The sequence below is a fragment of the Hyperolius riggenbachi genome, chromosome 6 (assembly GCF_040937935.1).
Source record: "Hyperolius riggenbachi isolate aHypRig1 chromosome 6, aHypRig1.pri, whole genome shotgun sequence".
NCBI lineage: Eukaryota > Metazoa > Chordata > Amphibia > Anura > Hyperoliidae > Hyperolius > Hyperolius riggenbachi.
The window spans coordinates 298,125,146-298,144,628 of record NC_090651.1 but is presented as its reverse complement, the minus strand read 5'-3'; the positions used below and the strand labels follow the sequence as shown (position 1 = coordinate 298,144,628).

Here is a 19,483-nt window from a genome sequence, read left to right as displayed (position 1 = left end):
AAACATTATTTGTAAACGAAATATAGCACACTATATTTATAAACCCTATTAATGATTAATTATTATTTAGAGTTTACACCCCGCGCCCTTTTTGTCCAGGCGCCCTTTTTGTACGTACGCCTCCAGCCTACACTATGCTGTTTATGCACCTTGGAATTGGAGCAATCAAATGTACTAGCTAATGATTTTGATTGGTCAAATTCCAAGTTCCCTACATCTGCATAAAATTAACATTACATTTGCATCAATTAGAAATGATGGGCATCTCATTGGGGACCTCTACTGCTGACACTGGAATGAAAAACAGCTGGTTAATTAACCAGCAGCTACAGTAAATAATATTCTAACTAGATAATTTATTGTTACCTGATTTTTTTTTAATGTTAAGATTGTAAGCTCACAAGGGCAGGGCTCTCACCCTTTTGTGGGTCATGGAATGTTATTTTAATTGCTTGCGCTCTGTTATACATTTATACATATTTAGTCATCATGTTACATCTGCTATTGTAATCACCTGTTCTGTATTTTGTACCAGTGTTCATATTTGATGTATATCATTGTCTGTATCATTATGTATCCCTTGTTTGTTTTCTTACATTGTACAGCGCCACAGAATATGTTGGCGCTTTATAAATAAATAATAATAATAATAAACACTATATATTCCCTTTAAAATAATAAAAAGGAACAAAAATGAAAGGAGGCATCAAGGACATACAGGAAAAACAAGGAGTAAAGGGACTGGAATTGGTATACGTTTGGGTTTAATGGCAAGAGACACAGGGACTGTTTCACAAAGTAGCTCTAACACTCTATGGGCTTGATTCACAAAAGAGTGCTAACTGTTAGCAAGGCCGTTTTCGCGTGAATTTTCGCATAGCGCGCGATTGTGAATTTATCGTTTCGCGCGAAAACGATATCGATTTCACGGTAAAATTTGCGTTTGCGCGCGAAAACGTTATTGTTTCGTGCGAAAATTCGCGATCGCGCGCAATACGAAAATTCGCGCGAAAACGGCCATGCTAACAGTTAGCACTCTTTTGTGAATCAAGCCCTATGCATGGTATTTTTGCGCACCGTACATGCGTAAAGTTTTTACCCAACACCCATTACACATATAATCAATAAAATGCATTAAATAATTGGCAAGCAGGCAGATAAAGCATCAGCATGCACCTGTTATCGGTTCCCTCACCTATTATTTTATGGATTATATGTTTAATGAACTTTAACGTACACCTGAAGTGAATTGAAATAAAAGCAAATAATTAGTAGGATAAAGCAATTAGATTAAAGCAACAGCATGCACAGTCTGTTCGCCAAAAGCACTGTGCCTGAACGCATAGATACTTGGTGTACACGAGTTCTGAACTGCGCATGTTCATTAACAGGAAGTGCCCCGCTCAATGGAAAAACATGGGCACTTCCTTCCACTGGGCATGTGGGGTTCAGAACTCACACACAACACACACAGTTTATATGCTATTCTACTGGTGAACATCCAGGACACCAAAAAGGAAAATAAAGGTGAAACAGAGAATGGAAAGAACTCAGTAGGTAACGATCAGCAGTGAGAGGCTTAGTACTAAGTCCTCTGTCCCATTAATTATTTGTCTGTAATGTTTTAACCCACTTTAGGTTTGCTCTTTTTTTGAGCGGTAAGACTTTACACACATTAAAGTGTTATGCAAGTACAGTGCGCTAAGTACCATGCACAAACATAAGTGTTTTGCGAAGCAATCCCATAAAGAGAACTGACATGGATCAGTAATAATAGCAGCTGGGCTTAAAAGCTTCAGCTTATGATAGATGCAGGTCCACATCCACATTCTGAATACAGGACAAGTCCACATCCTGATTACAGGACCACGCCCACATCCTGGATGCAGGGACCACAGCCACATCCTAGATGCAAGACCACAGCCACATCCTGGGTGCAGGACCACAGCCACATCCTGGGTGCAGGACCACAGCCACATCCTGGATACAGGACCACAGCCACATCCTGGATACAGGACCACAGCCACATCCTAGATACAGTACCACAGCCACATCCTGGATACAGGACCAAAGCCACATCCTGGATACAGGGCCACAGCCGCATCCTGGATACAGGACCAAAGCCACATCCTGGATGCAGTACCAAAGCCACATCCTGAATACAGGACCACACCTATGTCCTGCATGCAGGTCCACATCCACATTCTGAATACAAGACCACGTCTACATCCAGGATACAGGACCACAGCCACATCCTGGGTGCAGGTCCACAGCTACATCCTGGATGCAGGTCCACAGCCACATCCTGGATGCAGGACCACGCCCACATCCTGGATGCAGGACCACAGCAACATCCTGAATACAGGACCATGCCTACATCCTGGATGTAGGACCACCCCCACAACCTGGATGGAGGACTACACCCACATCCTTGATACAGGACCACAGCCACATCCTGGATGCAGAACCACATCCACTCCCTGAATATAAGACCATGCCCACATCCTGGATGCAGGACCATAGCCACATCCTGGATGCAGGACCACAGCTACATCGCTACATCCTGGATGCAGGACCACATCCTGGATGCAGGCCCACAGCCACATCCTGAATGCAGGACCACATCCACACCCTGAATATAAGACCATACCCACATCCTGGATGCAGGTCCACAGCCACATCCTGGATGCAGGGTCACAGCCACATCCTGGATGCAGGACCACAGCCAAATCCTGGATGTAGGACCATGTCCACATATCCTGGGTGCAGGACCACGCCCACATCCTGGATGCAGGATCACATCCTGTCTTCCAGGACAGCTCGGGAGGAACCCCTGCCCTAGTGTAACCATAATAGAGGAATCTTAAATTGGGTATAACTTCTCTTTAATGGGGCAGTAAGAAAAGGCAAAAGTGGGTGTAACATGCGGTTCATAAAAACAAAATGACAATAAGTTATATTTCTCAATATATATATACACATATATTTATATATTTATAGATATATAAAATTTACAAATAGATAACCATTTTATAATAGCTTAAAAGATGAACTGCTTGGGCGGCAGGAAAAATAAACACACATTCTCCAGCAGGTCCATTACGCACAGTACATAATCAAAGGCAAATAGTCTTTTTCGTTTTGAGCGTCAATACATATTGACATTGTCCGTAACAGACGTGTAAATTAGATAATGAGATCCGCTATTTAAATGGAGAACAATGAGGCAGATGGGGGAGCCACGCTGCCCGTCTCGCCTCTGGAACTTGTAAAAAAAGAACGTTTGCGGTCTACTATGTCAATTCACCATGAAAAGGCACTAAATTTAGAAGCGGAGAGGCAGCACTATTGCCTTGTGTGGATGGTGAACAGTCACGCGCTTATCTCCCATTTGTGCTCCTTCCCAACACGGTATAACACAGTATAGTTAAGGTGACGCCTGGTGGCAGCTGTTGGCTGCTAACTCCTCCATCCTCCTAAATGCTGGGGTTGAGGCGTGACTCCAGGAATGTGAATGTTGGCCATGGGGCCAAACTGTAAACAGCTTAAAGGAAAACAACAGGAGCTCTGTCAGCTTCTCCTAACCACAGTAAACCAAAGTGAGGGATAGCACCCCTCCATTTTACGTCCTTCCACTCCTGCTCAGCAGGGTGCAGACACATGCTGTATCGATCCGAATCCAGCGCCAACCCACCATCTTGTCATCCACTGTCAGTGCCCGTACGTAGGACTGTTTAGGCTTGCACTCCGATAACCATTGTCTTTTGTCTACCCCTCGGCAACCATTGGTGGTGGTCCCCGCAGGGTTGCATTTGGTCTCAAAAAAGTACTGCTTTAAGGGTCCTGTGAGCGTCTGAATTTCAGACATGATAGTTACAGTCTTTCCCCGAATGTCTACAGCCTGACGCTTGTCAGTAACCCACACGTTTATGCTTTCACACACTGAAAGTTCCCCCCTTCTTGAAAGACTGACGGAGTCAGAGCCCTGTGCCCGCTTCACTCGAGAAGTCCTGTTGGCTGGTTCCGAGTGTGCAATGTTTTCCTCTGCCAAGAACAGGAAAGGAGGTCCTGAGGGCTCCTGATTCGATAGGGCCACTCTGGAGGAATAAAGATTCCAATCTTTGCCAGTCATATCAGGGTAATTAGTGGCCAAGTCTGGGAAGATGTCTTCATGTAGTCCCTCTGTGATGTTATAGGGTTCCTGTTGATGGTCTGAGGTGAAGGAGGTATTGTTGGGGCCATAATCCCGGTCAGAGTTCTGGTTTTGGAAAGGAGCAGCACTGATGGCACAAAGGTATGAGATCACCATGACATAAAGGCTGAGGAGCATTACTTAATCCACCTCCAACAACTGCAAAAAAGGAGAAGACACAATTAGAATATGCTACTCATTCTGTGGCTTTACTACATCAAAAATTAAAATGTTCTGTTGAAAGTGAATTTCCACCATATTAAGAGACTGATACATTAACTGCCACCCAAGCCATTTTGTCATCGTAACCTTTTGGTTTTTGCAACCCGCTACTACTTTGTTAAAACTGAAGAAATATCCATGCTACAAGTGCTTGAAACCATGGCAACAGTATAATGTTTGATTTGTGAAATTCCTGGATTTCTCAACTTTATTTTTTAAGAAATTTCTGGAGTGTCACACCTCACCTGAAGTATGGGTGCACAAACTAGGGTGCTAAGCCACGTCAGAGTTTGGTTGGCACACCGTATCTAAATGCAGCCCTCATTTATTTCATCAGTCAGCACAGACTTGACAAATGTTTTGGGGCCATGGAGGATCCCTATTTAGCTGAAGCAGGGGACCCTCCATGGCCCCAAAACAACTGTCAAGTCTGTACCCACCGATGCAATAAATGAGAACTGCATTTAGATGCGGTGTACCAACCTAACTCCGTTCTAAACTTTATTTTATGGGGAAGTTAGTTCCCAGGAAGAGGAGAGAGGGAACTGAAAAGACATGGAAGGAAAATAGTTTATTACAATAGGAAGAAGGATTTTTTTTTTGTGGGTGCAGAGAGCAGTTGGGAGTGTAAGTTCACATCAATAGAGGGGGGATTGGTAGAACAGACACGGGGAATAGTTTTAGCATCAGGAAGTTTGCTCGTTGGCTGGGAACTGCTAAAATACGGAGTAATGAGAGTTTTGTGTTCAGCAGTCACAGAGGCAGTATAACTGAAACTAGGTTTATTTACAGGATTCACTAGTTCTCTGCATCCTAGGTTCTCAACATGTGGTACGCATACCCCAGGGGGTACTTCTGATGGTTCCAGGGGTTACTTGGGCTTGACATACTTAACCAAGAATAACAAATTTAGAGTTTTAGAAAATGATAAATCTTATTTAAACAACACCAAATTAGTTGTTTAGCTAATGAAAAGCAATAGTAAATGTTTTGAATTTGTTTAGAAGCAATCATCATCTACTACGATTAAATATACAGTAAATTTGTCAAGGGGTACTTGTGATAATTTTTACTATGCTAGGGGGTACTTGGTGAGTTCAGTGTTTTTAAAAGGGGTACATACCAATAAAATGTTGAGAAACACTGCTCTACACAACCAGCAACATCCCTCTGTGTCCCTAGCCAAGCAGAAAAACAGGAACTGATGATCCACAACAGTCTAGATAATCTTATGCAGACATGCAGTGTCACAGTGTCATCTACATGCCAGATGTATGAACACCACATATAGTAGATTGTTTTAGGAGAAGTGAGTATGTCTGTCGTGTGTGTATGAGGGGTTGGGGGTTGCTAGCAAATCCAATGGCTTGGTATGGGGAATGCACACTGGATGCCCGATTCTGGTGAATGGATCCGTGGAGCCTTCTTTAAAGGCCACAGGAGTTGTCCATTACAGTAGCAAAAGCAGACCCCATTTTTGTAAGGCGCATGAGAAGCCTCCTGGCATTTGTTTCCTAAAAGACAAATATTTCTGATTAATGGGAATAGCTGGGTTACAGAACATCCCGTCTTATATATACATTCATTTTAAGTTAAGTGATCTGGTTTATATCCCTTTAAAGGTCTGCTGTTATAATCGCCATTCCCCAGACTGTGGGAAACTCCTTTAAGCTCCGAATGGGATGCTTTAGGGTAACAGTACATTGTGGCCGGCTAATTAACCAGCATCGGAAACACATATTGACCACGTATCCTCAGCTCACATCTGCTCATCTACTTGCAGATGCACTGAACTGTACAAAATGCAATTATACATCATTATGATCAAAGTCTTATTTTATTTTATTTCTTTTTTGTCAAGGGAGGAAAACCCTATTCAATCTTTAATTCATTTAACATCCATTAAAATATAACAATCACTGTAAGGCAAAAAAAAATAAAACAAATAAAATTAAATTAAATTAAAATGAAATTAGCGAGAATCTTTGCATGCTCTGCTGAACTTTGCGGGAGATCTGCTGCAGTGCCAAGGCCAGGGGAGTGGTCTAAAACCCAGAAATAACAGCCGATTCCTGATTGGACGCTTGAAATGTCCAGCCAGAAACAGCTGCAATCCAGTTGCAATCCCAGCAACTGTCCAGCAGATGTCTCCAGTTTCAGCACAGATAGAGTCGCATGGGTAGTAGAGGATTTTAATGGACTTTTCTCCTACGTAAGCTCACATATTTCTCAGCATAGAATGAAGATACGTTAACATTCAGGCTGGAAATATACACAGGAAGCCAGTCCTGTCAAAGTAAAGCTGTCAGTGAGATAAATATTATAAAGTATTTATATGGATACAGTGCAGACACCTAAAGGTAAGAGTCCTGAAACACAAGATATTCTAATATGCAAACATTGGCCTTCCTAACACTTATCTGGCTTCAGACCGCCTCTCCTAAGTATTAGGCTAGCTTCACAGGGCGGCATTGCGTTATAATGTGTCCAGAACACAAGAAGCAACATGTGATGTAACGTGAGCAAAAAAGCAACTGACCAATAAGTACCTTCATTGTCTAACATTCTGCGCGTTAAAGTGAACCCGAGGTGAAAATAAAATGATGAGATAAACAATTGAATCTGTCCTCCTACTCCTAATAATGACTTTTTTTATATTCCAGAGGGAATATACACGAACTATTGACCCTTTTATCCATCACTTGCAGTCAGAAGCCCAGTTATCTTCTTAAGAAAGTGTTTTATAGCTGTAACTTGTGGATGCTATAGCCCGACATGGTACCAACTGGATAAAAGCTGTCAGATGCATGCTGGATATTAACTCTTTCAGGCAGGGAAAAAAGAAAAGCAGCACAGCATACGTGTCTGCATGCTTGCCACTGTATATACACGTCTATCTCATCACATCACATGTAATCTCGGGTACACTTTAATGGATACCCAAGGTGACATGTGACATGATGAGATAGACATGGGTATGTACAGTGCCTAGCACACAAATAACTATGCTGTGTACTTTTTTTTCTTTCTCTGCCTGAAAGAGTTAAATATCAGGTACATAAGTGGCTGACTCAGTCCTGACAGGAAGTGACTACAGTGTGACCCTCACTGATAAGAAATTACAACTACTGTATATTCGGGTGTATAAGACGGCTGGGCGTATAAGACGACCCCCCCAACTTTTCCAGTTAAAATATAGAGTTTGGGATATACTTGCCGTATAAGATTACCTCTCTTCCAACACACACCAAATAAAAATGAAAAAAACATCATATACTGGTCAGGGCCGGATTTGTACGTCTTACCGCCCAAGGCCAACTATTACCAGCCGCCCCAACCGAAACCGTATCCTACCACCTCTCTCCACACACACCCAAAAAACGTTGGGCCGATGGTGTCCACTATTGCGGCTAATGTCGAGGTCTCCATGGCAACGTGAAGTGAATCAATCACGTCACATGGGGGAACTGGTCAATCAAGTGATCTACAGGTGATGGGCGTGGTGGGAGCCATCCACCACACACACATAGTCAAAAGTGGCTCAAAATTGGACATTGGGTGGGGTCAGCAACACGTAAAAGTGAGTCCTGTACCCACTGCTGTCTCCAGGGTAACAGCGCTGGCCATCAATAATTAAGAAATGGGTACTGTGAGAGGCTGCTTTCTGTATTCTGTACTATTTGCTGGTGCTGCCCCTGGTCCTTTCATCCCCCACACCAAGTGCGTGGGACCCGGCCTTCTGTAACTGCCTGCAGCTGCTTCTAGTCATTGGACAAGGTCTGGCTTTTTGCTAGTCACACACTGTTCACAAACGTTTGGTTAACGGACTGCAGCTGCCTGTAGCACAGCACAGGCAGATGCCAGCTGGTACTAATAGTGCAGTTATCCTGATCACTTTCATTTGTTTGGACACTTGCAAATAATGCCCTGCAAATAATGCCCACTGTCTGCAGGCCGCCCCTTGTTTATCTGGTGCCCTAGGCCATGGCCTATGTGGCCTTGCCAGAAATCCGGCCATGATACTGGTGCTATGTATGAACAGATACTGGTGCTGTACTGTATGTGGTACCCAGTATATAACCGTATATAGGTGGTTGGATTGATCAACTCTCCCTCTCCCTAAGCGAATTGGTGAAATCTCCCTGTCTCCCTGTTTATCAGAGAGGTATGGAAGAACAGATTGCGCTGTGCCCATAAAACACGCCTCTTTCATCCTTCTGGCCCACCCTTGTATCCTATTTACCTCCTTCTCTGCTTCTCAGATCTCACACATGTGATTGTGCGGGTGGAAGCCCGTGATTGCAATTGTCCCGGCGACTGGCGGGATTGGTGGCAGGGGACAGAAGTCCCCTGCACCAATCCGTGCATGTCCGCCGAGAATGATCACTGTTTTTGTTCAAAAACAGAGATCATTCTCAGTCGGTGCTGCTACGCTGCCTCCCGCTCGCTCATTTTCGCTGCTCCCGCCGCTGATCGTTAGATGAAGGAATGGGAATTTTGTTCCCATTCATCTCCCTTGTAGGCCCCCGTGATTACATGCATTACTTCCTATTTAACGGACTAATTGTACGTGAATTGGGAATAATGCGCAAGGACATCTTGTGGCCAAATAGTAATATTACACCTACATACATTAGGGATTTTAATATGTAAGATTAGTGGGGTATATTATTATTCAATTTTGGGCTTGTGATTAGTGATGGATGTGAAACTTAAAAAATGCACCTTTATTTCCAAATAAAATATTGTCACCATACATTGTACTAGGGATCAGTGGTGCTCACCGCCAGGTCGTGATCACGCTTACGCGTGGATTCACAACCATTTTGACGCATTCCGCCTCGGACACGCTAAGCCGTGAATAGATTCTCAACCACGAAAATCTGCTTCGGCTTCGCGTGAATGCGGACAAAAATCCGCATTCACGCTCGTGAAACCCGGCGCTGAAGTCGTGGTTAGCGGAAATGCGTCAAACTATGCGGAAGTGACACAATGCAGACCAATCAGAGGGCCCCAGCCAGGCCCTAGCAACCAATCACAGGAGGGGAGCTATGCCCTCCCCTCCTGAATATAAAGCGGCGGCCATGATGGAAAAGCTCTGTCCTTGCTAGACTGTGGTGCTGAGAGGATTATCTCCAGGCCATTGTTGTTTGAGCAAGTGCATTTATTGTGTTAAAAACAAAGCGTTTTTTTTTGCTAACACTGCTCCTATACTGTACACAGTTAGCTAGTCAGTGAGTGATTGCTGTAGTTAGTTGTAGTCAGTGTAGTGTAGTGGGAGTGTGGGAGTCTAGTGATTATTTAATTGTGTGTAGTGCAGGCAGGTTCAGTGCTGCAGTGTAGTCAGTGTAGTGGGAGTGGGGATTATCTGTGTGTAGTGCAGGCAGGCAGGTTAGTGCAGCTGCAGTGTTCACTTGTATATTCCAGTGACAGTTATACACTTGTACTATTTGCAGGCAGCCAGTCACACCGCTGGCGCCGCCACTCTCTGCCAGCGCTGTTAATTCATTCTGTCAGTGACCTTGTGCCGTGCCCAGTGCCCACTGCTCGCTCGCTTGCATATAAGCATCTCATTACACACTTGTATATTATTTCAGTGACAGTTATACACTTCACTTGTACTATTTGCAGGCAGCCAGTCACACCGCCGGCACCACCACTCTCTGCCAGCGCTGTTCATTCATTCTGTCAGTGACCTTGTGCCGTGCCCAGTGCCCACTGCTCGCTCGCTGGCATGTAAGCATCTCATTACACAGTGTGACATCCTTGTGTGCCCACTGCATCCTTCAGTGACCTAGTTGTATATCCAGTGCCCACTGCTGTGCCCACTGCATCCTTCAGTGACCTTGTACTGTGCCCACTGCATCCTTCAGTGACCTAGTTGTATATCCAGTGCCCACTGCTGTGCCCACTGCATCCTTCAGTGACCTTGTACTGTGCCCACTGCATCCTTCAGTGACCTAGTTGTATATTCAGTGCCCACTGCTGTGCCCACTGCATCCTTCAGTGACCTTGTACTGTGCCCACTGCATCCTTCAGTGACCTAGTTGTATATCCAGTGCCCACTGCTGTGCCCACTGCATCCTTCAGTGACCTAGTTGTATATCCAGTGCCCACTGCTGTGCCCACTGCATCCTTCAGTGACCTTGTACTGTGCCCACTGCATCCTTCAGTGACCTAGTTGTATATCCAGTGCCCACTGCATCCTTCAGTGACCTTGTACTGTGCCCACTGCATCCTTCAGTGACCTAGTTGTATATCCAGTGCCCACTGCTGTGCCCACTGCATCCTTCAGTGACCTAGTTGTATATCCAGTGCCCACTGCTGTGCCCACTGCATCCTTCAGTGACCTTGTACTGTGCCCACTGCATCCTTCAGTGACCTTGTACTGTGCCCACTGCATCCTTCAGTGACCTGGTTGTATATCCAGTGCCCACTGCTGTGCCCACTGCATCCTTCAGTGACCTTGTACTGTGCCCACTGCATCCTTCAGTGACCTAGTTGTATATCCAGTGCCCACTGCTGTGCCCACTGCATCCTTCAGTGACCTTGTACTGTGCCCACTGCATCCTTCAGTGACCTAGTTGTATATCCAGTGCCCACTGCTGTGCCCACTGCATCCTTCAGTGACCTTGTACTGTGCCCACTGCATCCTTAAGTGCCGTTGTACTGTGCCTGGTGCATCCTTCAGTGACCTTGTAATGTGCCCACTGCATCCTTCAGTGACCTAGTTGTATATCCAGTGCCCACTGCTGTGCCCACTGCATCCTTCAGTGACCTTGTACTGTGCCTGGTGCATCCTTCAGTGACCTTGTACTGTGCCCACTGCATCCTTCAGTGACCTAGTTGTATATCCAGTGCCCACTGCTGTGCCCACTGCATCCTTCAGTGCCGTTGTACTGTGCCTGGTGCATCCTTCAGTGACCTTGTACTGTGCCCACTGCATCCAGTGATTCATTACTAGCAACATGTCTGGCAGGGTTTCGCTGGGTGAGAGGAAAGGGAGTTCAATTGCCTCAGCCACTTCTGGGACTGCTCCACGTCCAGTGAGAGGACGCCCAGCTGTATGTGGTCGTGATGCAGCAGAAAGGGGGGCAGCAAAGCCTGGGCCGAGTCAGCGGACGCCATTTTTCAAATATATTAAAGTTTCTGGTCCCCGTGTGGTGGTTGAGCAAATGGAACCTGACGTACTCATGGACATCATGACTTCCTCCCAGACCTCTACTGTGAGCACCACTCCAAGCAGCAGCAGCAGCAGCAGCCAACGTCCCACGCTTGTTGTGACATCCACCCCAGCACCCACTGGTCAGCAGCCCTCCCAGGATGACAGCGTTCTGTCCCTCAGTCCGGCATCTGGGAACCTGCTGATGCAAGAAGCTCAGGACTTACTGGGGACTGATGTGGCAGAGATTGAGATCGGGCCACAATCACAAGCGTTGTTGAGTTCTGGTGATGAAGAAGAGGGGTCTTTGTCTGGGGATGTAGGGACAGAAGAGGAGGCAGGGGAGTCAGAGGAAGAGCTGGATTATGATGATGCTGCTGATGATGACGACGTTGTGGACCCTAACTATGTGCAGCCTGCTGAGTCCGTGGAAGAATGGTCAGAGGCAGAGCAGGATGACGAGTCACCTCGGCCTAGGCAAGGATATCGCCATATGTCAGGCAGGGGCAGGGGCATCGGCAGCAGTGGGCGTGGAGGAAGTAGACAGGACACTGCTTCAGCCGGCACCACCACCATGCAACCCCCGGCAACTACTACCACACATTGTTCCGCTGCACCCTCTGCTAGTGGGGGCCGCAGTAAATTAAAGTCACCAGTGTGGGATTGCTTTGATGAATGTACTGATGACAAAAGGTATGCGGTGTGCAGGTTATGCAGCAAAAGATTGAGCCGTGGGAAAAGTCTGAGCAAGATGGGTACCTCATCCCTCCAGGGCCACCTGAGAAGCCGCCACTGCCGCGAGTATGCGGAGTTTAAGAGGAAGCAGGCACTGCTGGCAGGGGTTCCTGAGAGCAGAAGGCCCACCAGCACAGCAGCATCATCCCTCCCTCAGGGTCGTGAATCCCCCACAGCAGCAGCAGTAGTAGCACGCAAGCGCTCTTCCACCTCGGCTACTCAGGACACAGACATTGAGGCTGGCAGCCAGTGTTCGTCTCTCTCCTCTGTCTCCCCTGCATCCCAGCGTCGTCAGACCCTGCTGAGCGACACCTTTCAGGGTCTGACCAAGCCTCTGCCTCCAAGCCACAGGCGGATCCGCAAACTAAATAGCTTGCTGGCCCGGGCCATGGCATCACAGCTGCTTCCCTACTCCCTGGTGCAGGAGGGGAGCGCCATGCAGACGCTGCTCCAATTTGGCATCTCCGAGTGGCAAGTCCCCAGTCGCCACTATTTCAGCAGGAGCGCGATCCCAGCACTCCACAAGTTTGCGGTGGAAAATGTGGCCCGTTCCCTGGACTACTCTGTGGGCAAGCGGGTCCACGTGACCATGGACTCATGGAGTAGCAGATTTGGGACAGGTCGCTACCTGTCCTTTACGGCCCACTGGATAACACTGATGGAAGGGAGGGAGGACAAGAGCGCATCAGCCCAGCTAGTGGTGCCACCACGTGGGATCAGGGGGGATGCAGAAGGGTCCTGTCACGACACTCCCTCTGCACCTGGAAAGCAAGCCCGCCTCGGCAGCAGCAGCGCCAAGCCTCGGCACTGCCAAGCCCTTTTAAAATTGGTGACCCTGGGGAAGGAGAGGCTTACGGCCACCAACGTCCTGGCCGCCCTCAGGAAGCAGGAGCGGAGGTGGCTGACCCCCAGAGGCCTGGAAGTGGGGTATGTGGCAGCCGATAACGGGGCCAACCTGGTGGCAGCAGTGCAGCAGGGAAACCTCCAGCACATCCCCTGCTTGGCCCACGTGCTCAGTCTTGTGGTGCAGCGCTTCTTGCGCACCTACCAGGGGATGAGCGAGCTGCTGCAGGATGCCCGGGCGGTGGTACGTTTTTTCCACCTGTCAGCCACTGCCTCTGCACTCTTGTCCACCTTACAGCAGCAGTATGGAAGGCCACAACACCGGCTGATCATCGACATGCCAGTTCGCTGGAATTCGACTCTGGCCATGTTGGAGCGGCTGTGTCAGCACAGTCCCCATGATTACTGCCACTCAGTGGACACTGATGAAGCAAGTATGCCTGGTGCTGAGTCCCTTCCTGGAGGCAACCAAGATGGTCAGTGAGGAGCGGGCCTCTGTGTGCCAGTGGGTGCCCTTGGTTTGTCTACTGGAGCAGGCAATGGACAATTTAATTGAGCGTGGGGATGAAGCCCTGAGGCAGTTGGAAGAACAGGAGCAGATGGCAGCACAGTTCAGCTCAGAGGAGGGCTCACAGCAGGTAGTGGAAGAGTTGGAGGTCCCTAACCTGAATGAGGAGGAGGAGCAGAGTGCAGCAGGCGTTGAACGTGGATGGCGGTTTGAGGAGGACAACAACATGGCACAGGAAGAGGACAGGCATGCGTTATGGGACAATGGCGAGGACGAGGAAGATCTTGCTGGCAGGGCCCACTTGTTTCCCATGGCTGTGCACATGTTGCGCTGCCTTCGCAGGGACCCCCGGGTGATCCAGATGCGTTCAAGGGAGGACATCTGGATTACCTTGATGCTTGATCCCCGTCTGAAGGGGAAGCTGGGAGACTTAATGACACCATCCACCACCGAGCAACGCACAAGGGAGTTGAAGGAGGCCCTTCTGCGCAGACTACTGGAAGCATTCCCCCAGCCTTCCACCCCCACTGTAACTGCTCTGCCAAGCCAGCAAGAGGTGCCTGCCATTGCCACTAGCAGCACAACAACAACCACCAGCACCAGCAGCAGCAACTGGCGCCCCGGAAACCTGAAGAGCCTAAGCAAGAGCCTGTATGCAGTGCAGCAGCCCAGAACAGAGGTGCCCGCCACAGCATCCACCACCAACCAGCACAAGCAACGACTGACCACCATGGTGTCTGACTATATGGGGTCATCCAGCGGGCTCAATGACACCGACAGCCTCGTGGACCCCTTGGAGTACTGGGTCAAGAGACTGGACATCTGGAGCGAGCTTTCCCAGTACGCCCTGGAACTCCTATCCTGCCCTCCTTCCAGTGTCCTCTCAGAGAGATGCTTTAGTGCGGCCGGTGGCGTGGTCACAGAGAAGCGCTCTCGGCTCTCCCACGCCTCTGTGGACAAACTCACCTTCCTGAAAATCAACCAGGCTTGGGTGGAAGGTGAGTTCCTGGCCCCTATTGTCGGACACAGGGGGACATGAAGTGGCTGCTGCATGTGCTGTTGTTAACTATGCCTGCCTTTATAAAGACAGTTACTACCTGCCTAGTGCCTACCTTGGTTAATTTTTTGGTGTTATGGTACTACTACCAGTAAGTTGCCATGGTCCTCCTTCTGAGCTGCTGAACTGACCGCCCGCTTTGTCCTCCTGACTCAGTCGCTAATACACTCTGCGTTCACACTGCCCGGGTCACTGGGTGCATTTAATTTTTTGGCCAGCACTATGACGCTGTGCTACTACTACTACCACCAGTATGTTGCCATGGTCCTTCTGTGCTGCTGAACTGACCGCCCGCATTGTCCTCCTCCTCCTGATTCAGTCGCTTCCACCAATGTACTCTGTCTGCGTTCACACTGCCCGGGTCACCGGGTGCATTTAATTTTTTGGCCAGCACTATGACGCTGTGCTGCTACTACTACCACCAGTATGTTGGCATGGTCCTTCTGTGCTGCTGCTGCTGAACTGACCGCCCGCATTGTCCTACTTCTCCTGACTCAGTCGCTTCCCGCTGCTGCACTCTGCGTTCACACTGCCCGGGTCACTGGGTGCATTTAATTTTTTGGCCAGCACTATGACGCTGTGCTGCTACTACTACCACCAGTATGTTGCCATGGTCCTTCTGTTCTGTGCTGCTGAACTGACCGCCCGCATTGTCCTCCTCCTCCTGACTCAATCGCTTCCACCAATGTACTCTGTCTGCGTTCACACTGCCCGGGTCACCGGGTGCATTTAATTTTTTGGCCAGCACTATGACGCTGTGCTGCTACTACTACCACCAGTATGTTGCCATGGTCCTTCTGTGCTGCTGAATTGACCGCCTGCATTGTCCTCCTCCTCCCGACTCACTCGCTTCCACCAATGTACTCTGTCTGCGTTCACACTGCCCGGGTCACCGGGTGCATTTAATTTTTTGGCCAGCACTATGACGCTGTGCTGCTACTACTACTACCAGTATGTTGCCGTGGTCCTTCTGTGCTGCTGAACTGACCGCCCGCATAGTCCTTCTCCTAACTCAGTCGCTACCACCACTGCACTCTGCGTTCACACTGCCCATGTCCACTGACAACTCTGCTGCGATGTCATTGCTAATTGCTGCAAAAAAAAACAAACAAAAAAAAAAAACAAATTACAAAAACCTCTCTGGGGCCTTTTTGGCGTCAGCCACTCATCCTCCTCCAGCGGTACCTTCGCCACCAAGTGCCATTGGAACTCGCCTTCACCTCTTTGATTGCTTAACGCGCATATCCCTTTTTAAAACCACGTATTACCAATTAATAGCCCCATTTACAGTGGTGATTTGTCTTTAAAAGCCATTAAAAAAAAATAAAATTTTGGAATTTTTTATGTTCAAGTTATGTTGCCCCTTATCACCTAGATAATCCATGCAATTTGGGGGATTGTAGCATGTATGGGGGCTTTGTTATTAACGTTAAAAGAAAATCCGCCTCCGGGCGGGAATCCACGCGTGATTACGCCATTCACGGCAGAAAATCTGCGTGGTTGCGTGGACGAAAATCCGCATGCGGCGGGGCCGCATGCGGATTTTTTTTTTGCAACCACGCGGATTGCCGAATTCGTGGATGAGGCACATCCGAGCATCCCTGCTAGGGATATAATTAAAACGTTGCAATAACCGGGATAAATGGGCAAATAAAATGTGTGGCTTTTATCCACAGTTTTATTTAAAACCATAATGGCGGAAAACTTAGAAATAATGAATTTTATCCATTTTTTAACTATTCCCATTACATTATTTAGAATAATATAATTCTTAGCATAATGTAGCACCCAAAGAAAGCCTATTTGGTGGTGGAAAATACAAAGTATAGATCATTTTGTTGGGTTAAGTAGTGACAACGTTATTGGGGAGTGAATGGGAGGAGCGCTGAAATGCGAAAATTCCTCTCGTCCATAAGGTGAAAACAACCCGCGGGCTGAAATGGTTAAAATGCAATAAATATGGCAGCCTCCACATCCCTCTCGCTACAGCTGTACTTTATAAAAGTGCTATAAAACACAGTGAAAAAGTCACTTTAGGTTTTAGTTTGTCAGGCACAAGTTGTCTTTTTCCTTGATAGGTGCTGAGACGTTATTATACAAATCGGTGAGGAAAGGAATGTGTGATAACTTGTGAGATAACTTTTGTGCTTCAGGGTACGATGTCTGATGTAACTGCATCTACGTTATAAGAATCTCGGCTCTTCCTGTTCAGTAAGCAGCACCTATTCAGTGAGGAGTCCTTGGGAAAGACTCCCTAACACTGCTACTGCCTGCTGAGCGCGTCCCAGTGGCTGCAGCTCTAAAGCACTTTGAGTCCGACAGGAGAAAAGCATGATATAAATGTTGGAATTATTATTATTAATATAAGATAAGTTAAACAGATTTTCCAACCTTTATCTTAAAGAACACCTGAATTGAGAGGGATATGGAGGCTGCCATATTTGTTTCCTTTTCGACAATACCAGTTGCCTGGCAGCCCTGCTGATCTCTTTGGCTGAAACAAGCATGTGGCTAATCCAGTCAGAGCATCTCATCTGCATATTTGTTCAGGGTCTATGGCTCGAAGCAAGTGGTTTTGGTGCACGGCGCTCACCACTGAGTGCCAAAACCAGGCGCCCCGTAGCAGCAATGTAATACGTAAGGGTAATTTGGCACTCCAAATTAAATCTTCCTCCGAGTTGCAACAATTCGGAGGGGGAATAGTATTTGTAACGCTGCCGGGGCGTTTTGTGGCAGCAGGGAGAGCAGTCATTTGGCTCTTCCGGCGCCCAACTCACCATCGACGCATACATAGTACGACTATGGCTAAAAGTATTAGAGGTAGAGGATCAGCAGGACAGCCAGGCAATGTGCATTGTTTAAAAAGAAATAAATAAGTCAGCCTCCATATTCCTCTCAGTCCAGGTGTACTTTAATTTGTAGGTAACCAGGTAACTATTAGGTACAAGCAAGATTTAAGACTTGAAAGGGACCTCCTCTTTGCCTTCTGAACTAAAATCTGTCCCCTGTGCTGTTCCCCACTGGGACTGAGACAAGGACAACTTAGCGCTATTGGTGGAGATTAGCAGCAGTAGCTGGAGGAGGGGAGGAGCATATTTCAGCTGCGCCTCAGGCTGTGCATTGCGGCAGAAAACATTGGAATCTCGGCCAGACACAAGCAATCTTCCCACTTATCTGGAGACAGCGATTACACTACTATGCCCACCTGCACAAGGATGAACCTCTCTGTCACAAACAGTAAATCGAGGCAACTGGCAATAAATCGGCCAGAAAGGAAGTCCTGCACTTAGCACATTCTCTTGTCACATTCTTGTGCCTGGAAGCACGTGACGTCCCAGAGAAAGAGGTGAACGCGCTCCCCTTCCAGCTCGCTTCCTTCTGACATACTTTGCTCATTTATACAGCAATTAAGTCAAATCCATACTTGACTGGAGCTGCTGGGTCTCGACCTGCTATGCGGCTGAGCAGCAACATTCTGTAAACCTGCTAATCCCGAACCACAGATGGGGAAAGCCTTGTGAAAGAAGGTGGCTTGTCTAGAAACTCCCTCATTGGCAGCAAGCCAAACAATAGTAGTAAAAAATGTTTCACCTTTGCCTGTGTGCAGAGGCATGCTTGTCTGTATCCTAAAAGGGAACTCTGCTATGAGAACAGACCTTCCTATATCTTCTAATGGAGGATTTCTTTGGATCTATAAGGTGAATCTGTATCAAATGTGTGTTTATTAAAGTGGACATGAAGTTAGTTGGTGGGAAGCTGGTGGATGGTCCAGACCGGTTTCCCAGAATCCTCCTGCAGCCCACTGGTCCAGCACAAGCTGCTTCTGTACCTTAGCTATAGTAAAATATCTGTATTTTATACCAATATTTAACTACTGTTTTACACTTTAATAGTAAAATATCTGTAAATTTTCCATTATTCTACTACTGGGCTTACTGGGCGCTCTTCCTTGACGTATGCACATGGAAGATCTACAACATACTTATTGCCAAGAAGTAATTCCAGCCAGGGAATCAGTACAGATTTAAATAAGCCAGTGGATCTGGAACTTATTCTCCGTGCTGAATATACATTCAGTATGAAAGCAATGGAAAACCTGTAAAAACACAATCAGGCTTATATGATTAAAATAAAATACCTCAGTCTTAAGCTACAGATGGTGCAGAGCTGCCAGTCTCCATCGCTCCTCTACAGGTGAGGAAAACCAAATGCAACCATGATCTTGCTAAAGGCGAGTGCAACCCATTTATGTGGATGTGGATTTGCTGCTAATCACCAACAGCCCAGTCATGTCTGCATCACACACAGAATGGCCATTGTTATCTGAGGATCATTCAGAGGAGTCAAATGCTGAGTTCTTACAGCTTAGGAAAGACCCTCCTAATGAAGCCCCATCATCTGCCTGCTACATGAGGTGTGAGCTAATAAACCTTAATTGACTCAATACATTTTGTAGCATGAGGATAACTTTTTGCTTGACATTGAGACAAATGAGTTGTAAATCAGGAAATGAGATATTACCCTATTCCTCCACCAGAGGCCATACAAAGCCAGTACCAGCTCTGGGCCCCAGTGAGAGTTTTACACTGGGACTCCCCAAGCACTATATACATAACAAATGATATGGAGAACCAAAGCCTGCCAAGTACAGCCGTGTCAGACAGGTGTAAGCAGGGAGGGGAACAGTCTGTTAATGATTATCACTATTTAAAATACTTTTAGAAGTGATCATTCGCAAGCATAGCACAAATAAAAAAGCCTTAT

The 19,483-nt window shown here is 47.2% G+C and overlaps 1 protein-coding gene across 4 annotated transcripts in view; it reads right to left on the bottom strand.

Moving 5' to 3' along the window:
• Positions 1-2,878: 2,878 nt before the first annotated feature.
• The window catches only part of NTF4 (neurotrophin 4), a 175,476-nt gene continuing 158,871 nt past the window's right edge, over positions 2,879-19,483 (bottom strand). For all 4 annotated transcript variants that reach the window (XM_068242898.1, XM_068242900.1, XM_068242901.1 and 1 more), the window contains one exon: positions 2,879-4,351. In XM_068242898.1, the coding sequence (XP_068098999.1) occupies positions 3,623-4,330 (708 nt within the window). In that variant the 5' untranslated portion in view covers positions 4,331-4,351 and the 3' untranslated portion in view covers positions 2,879-3,622. The remainder of the gene's footprint in view (positions 4,352-19,483) is intronic.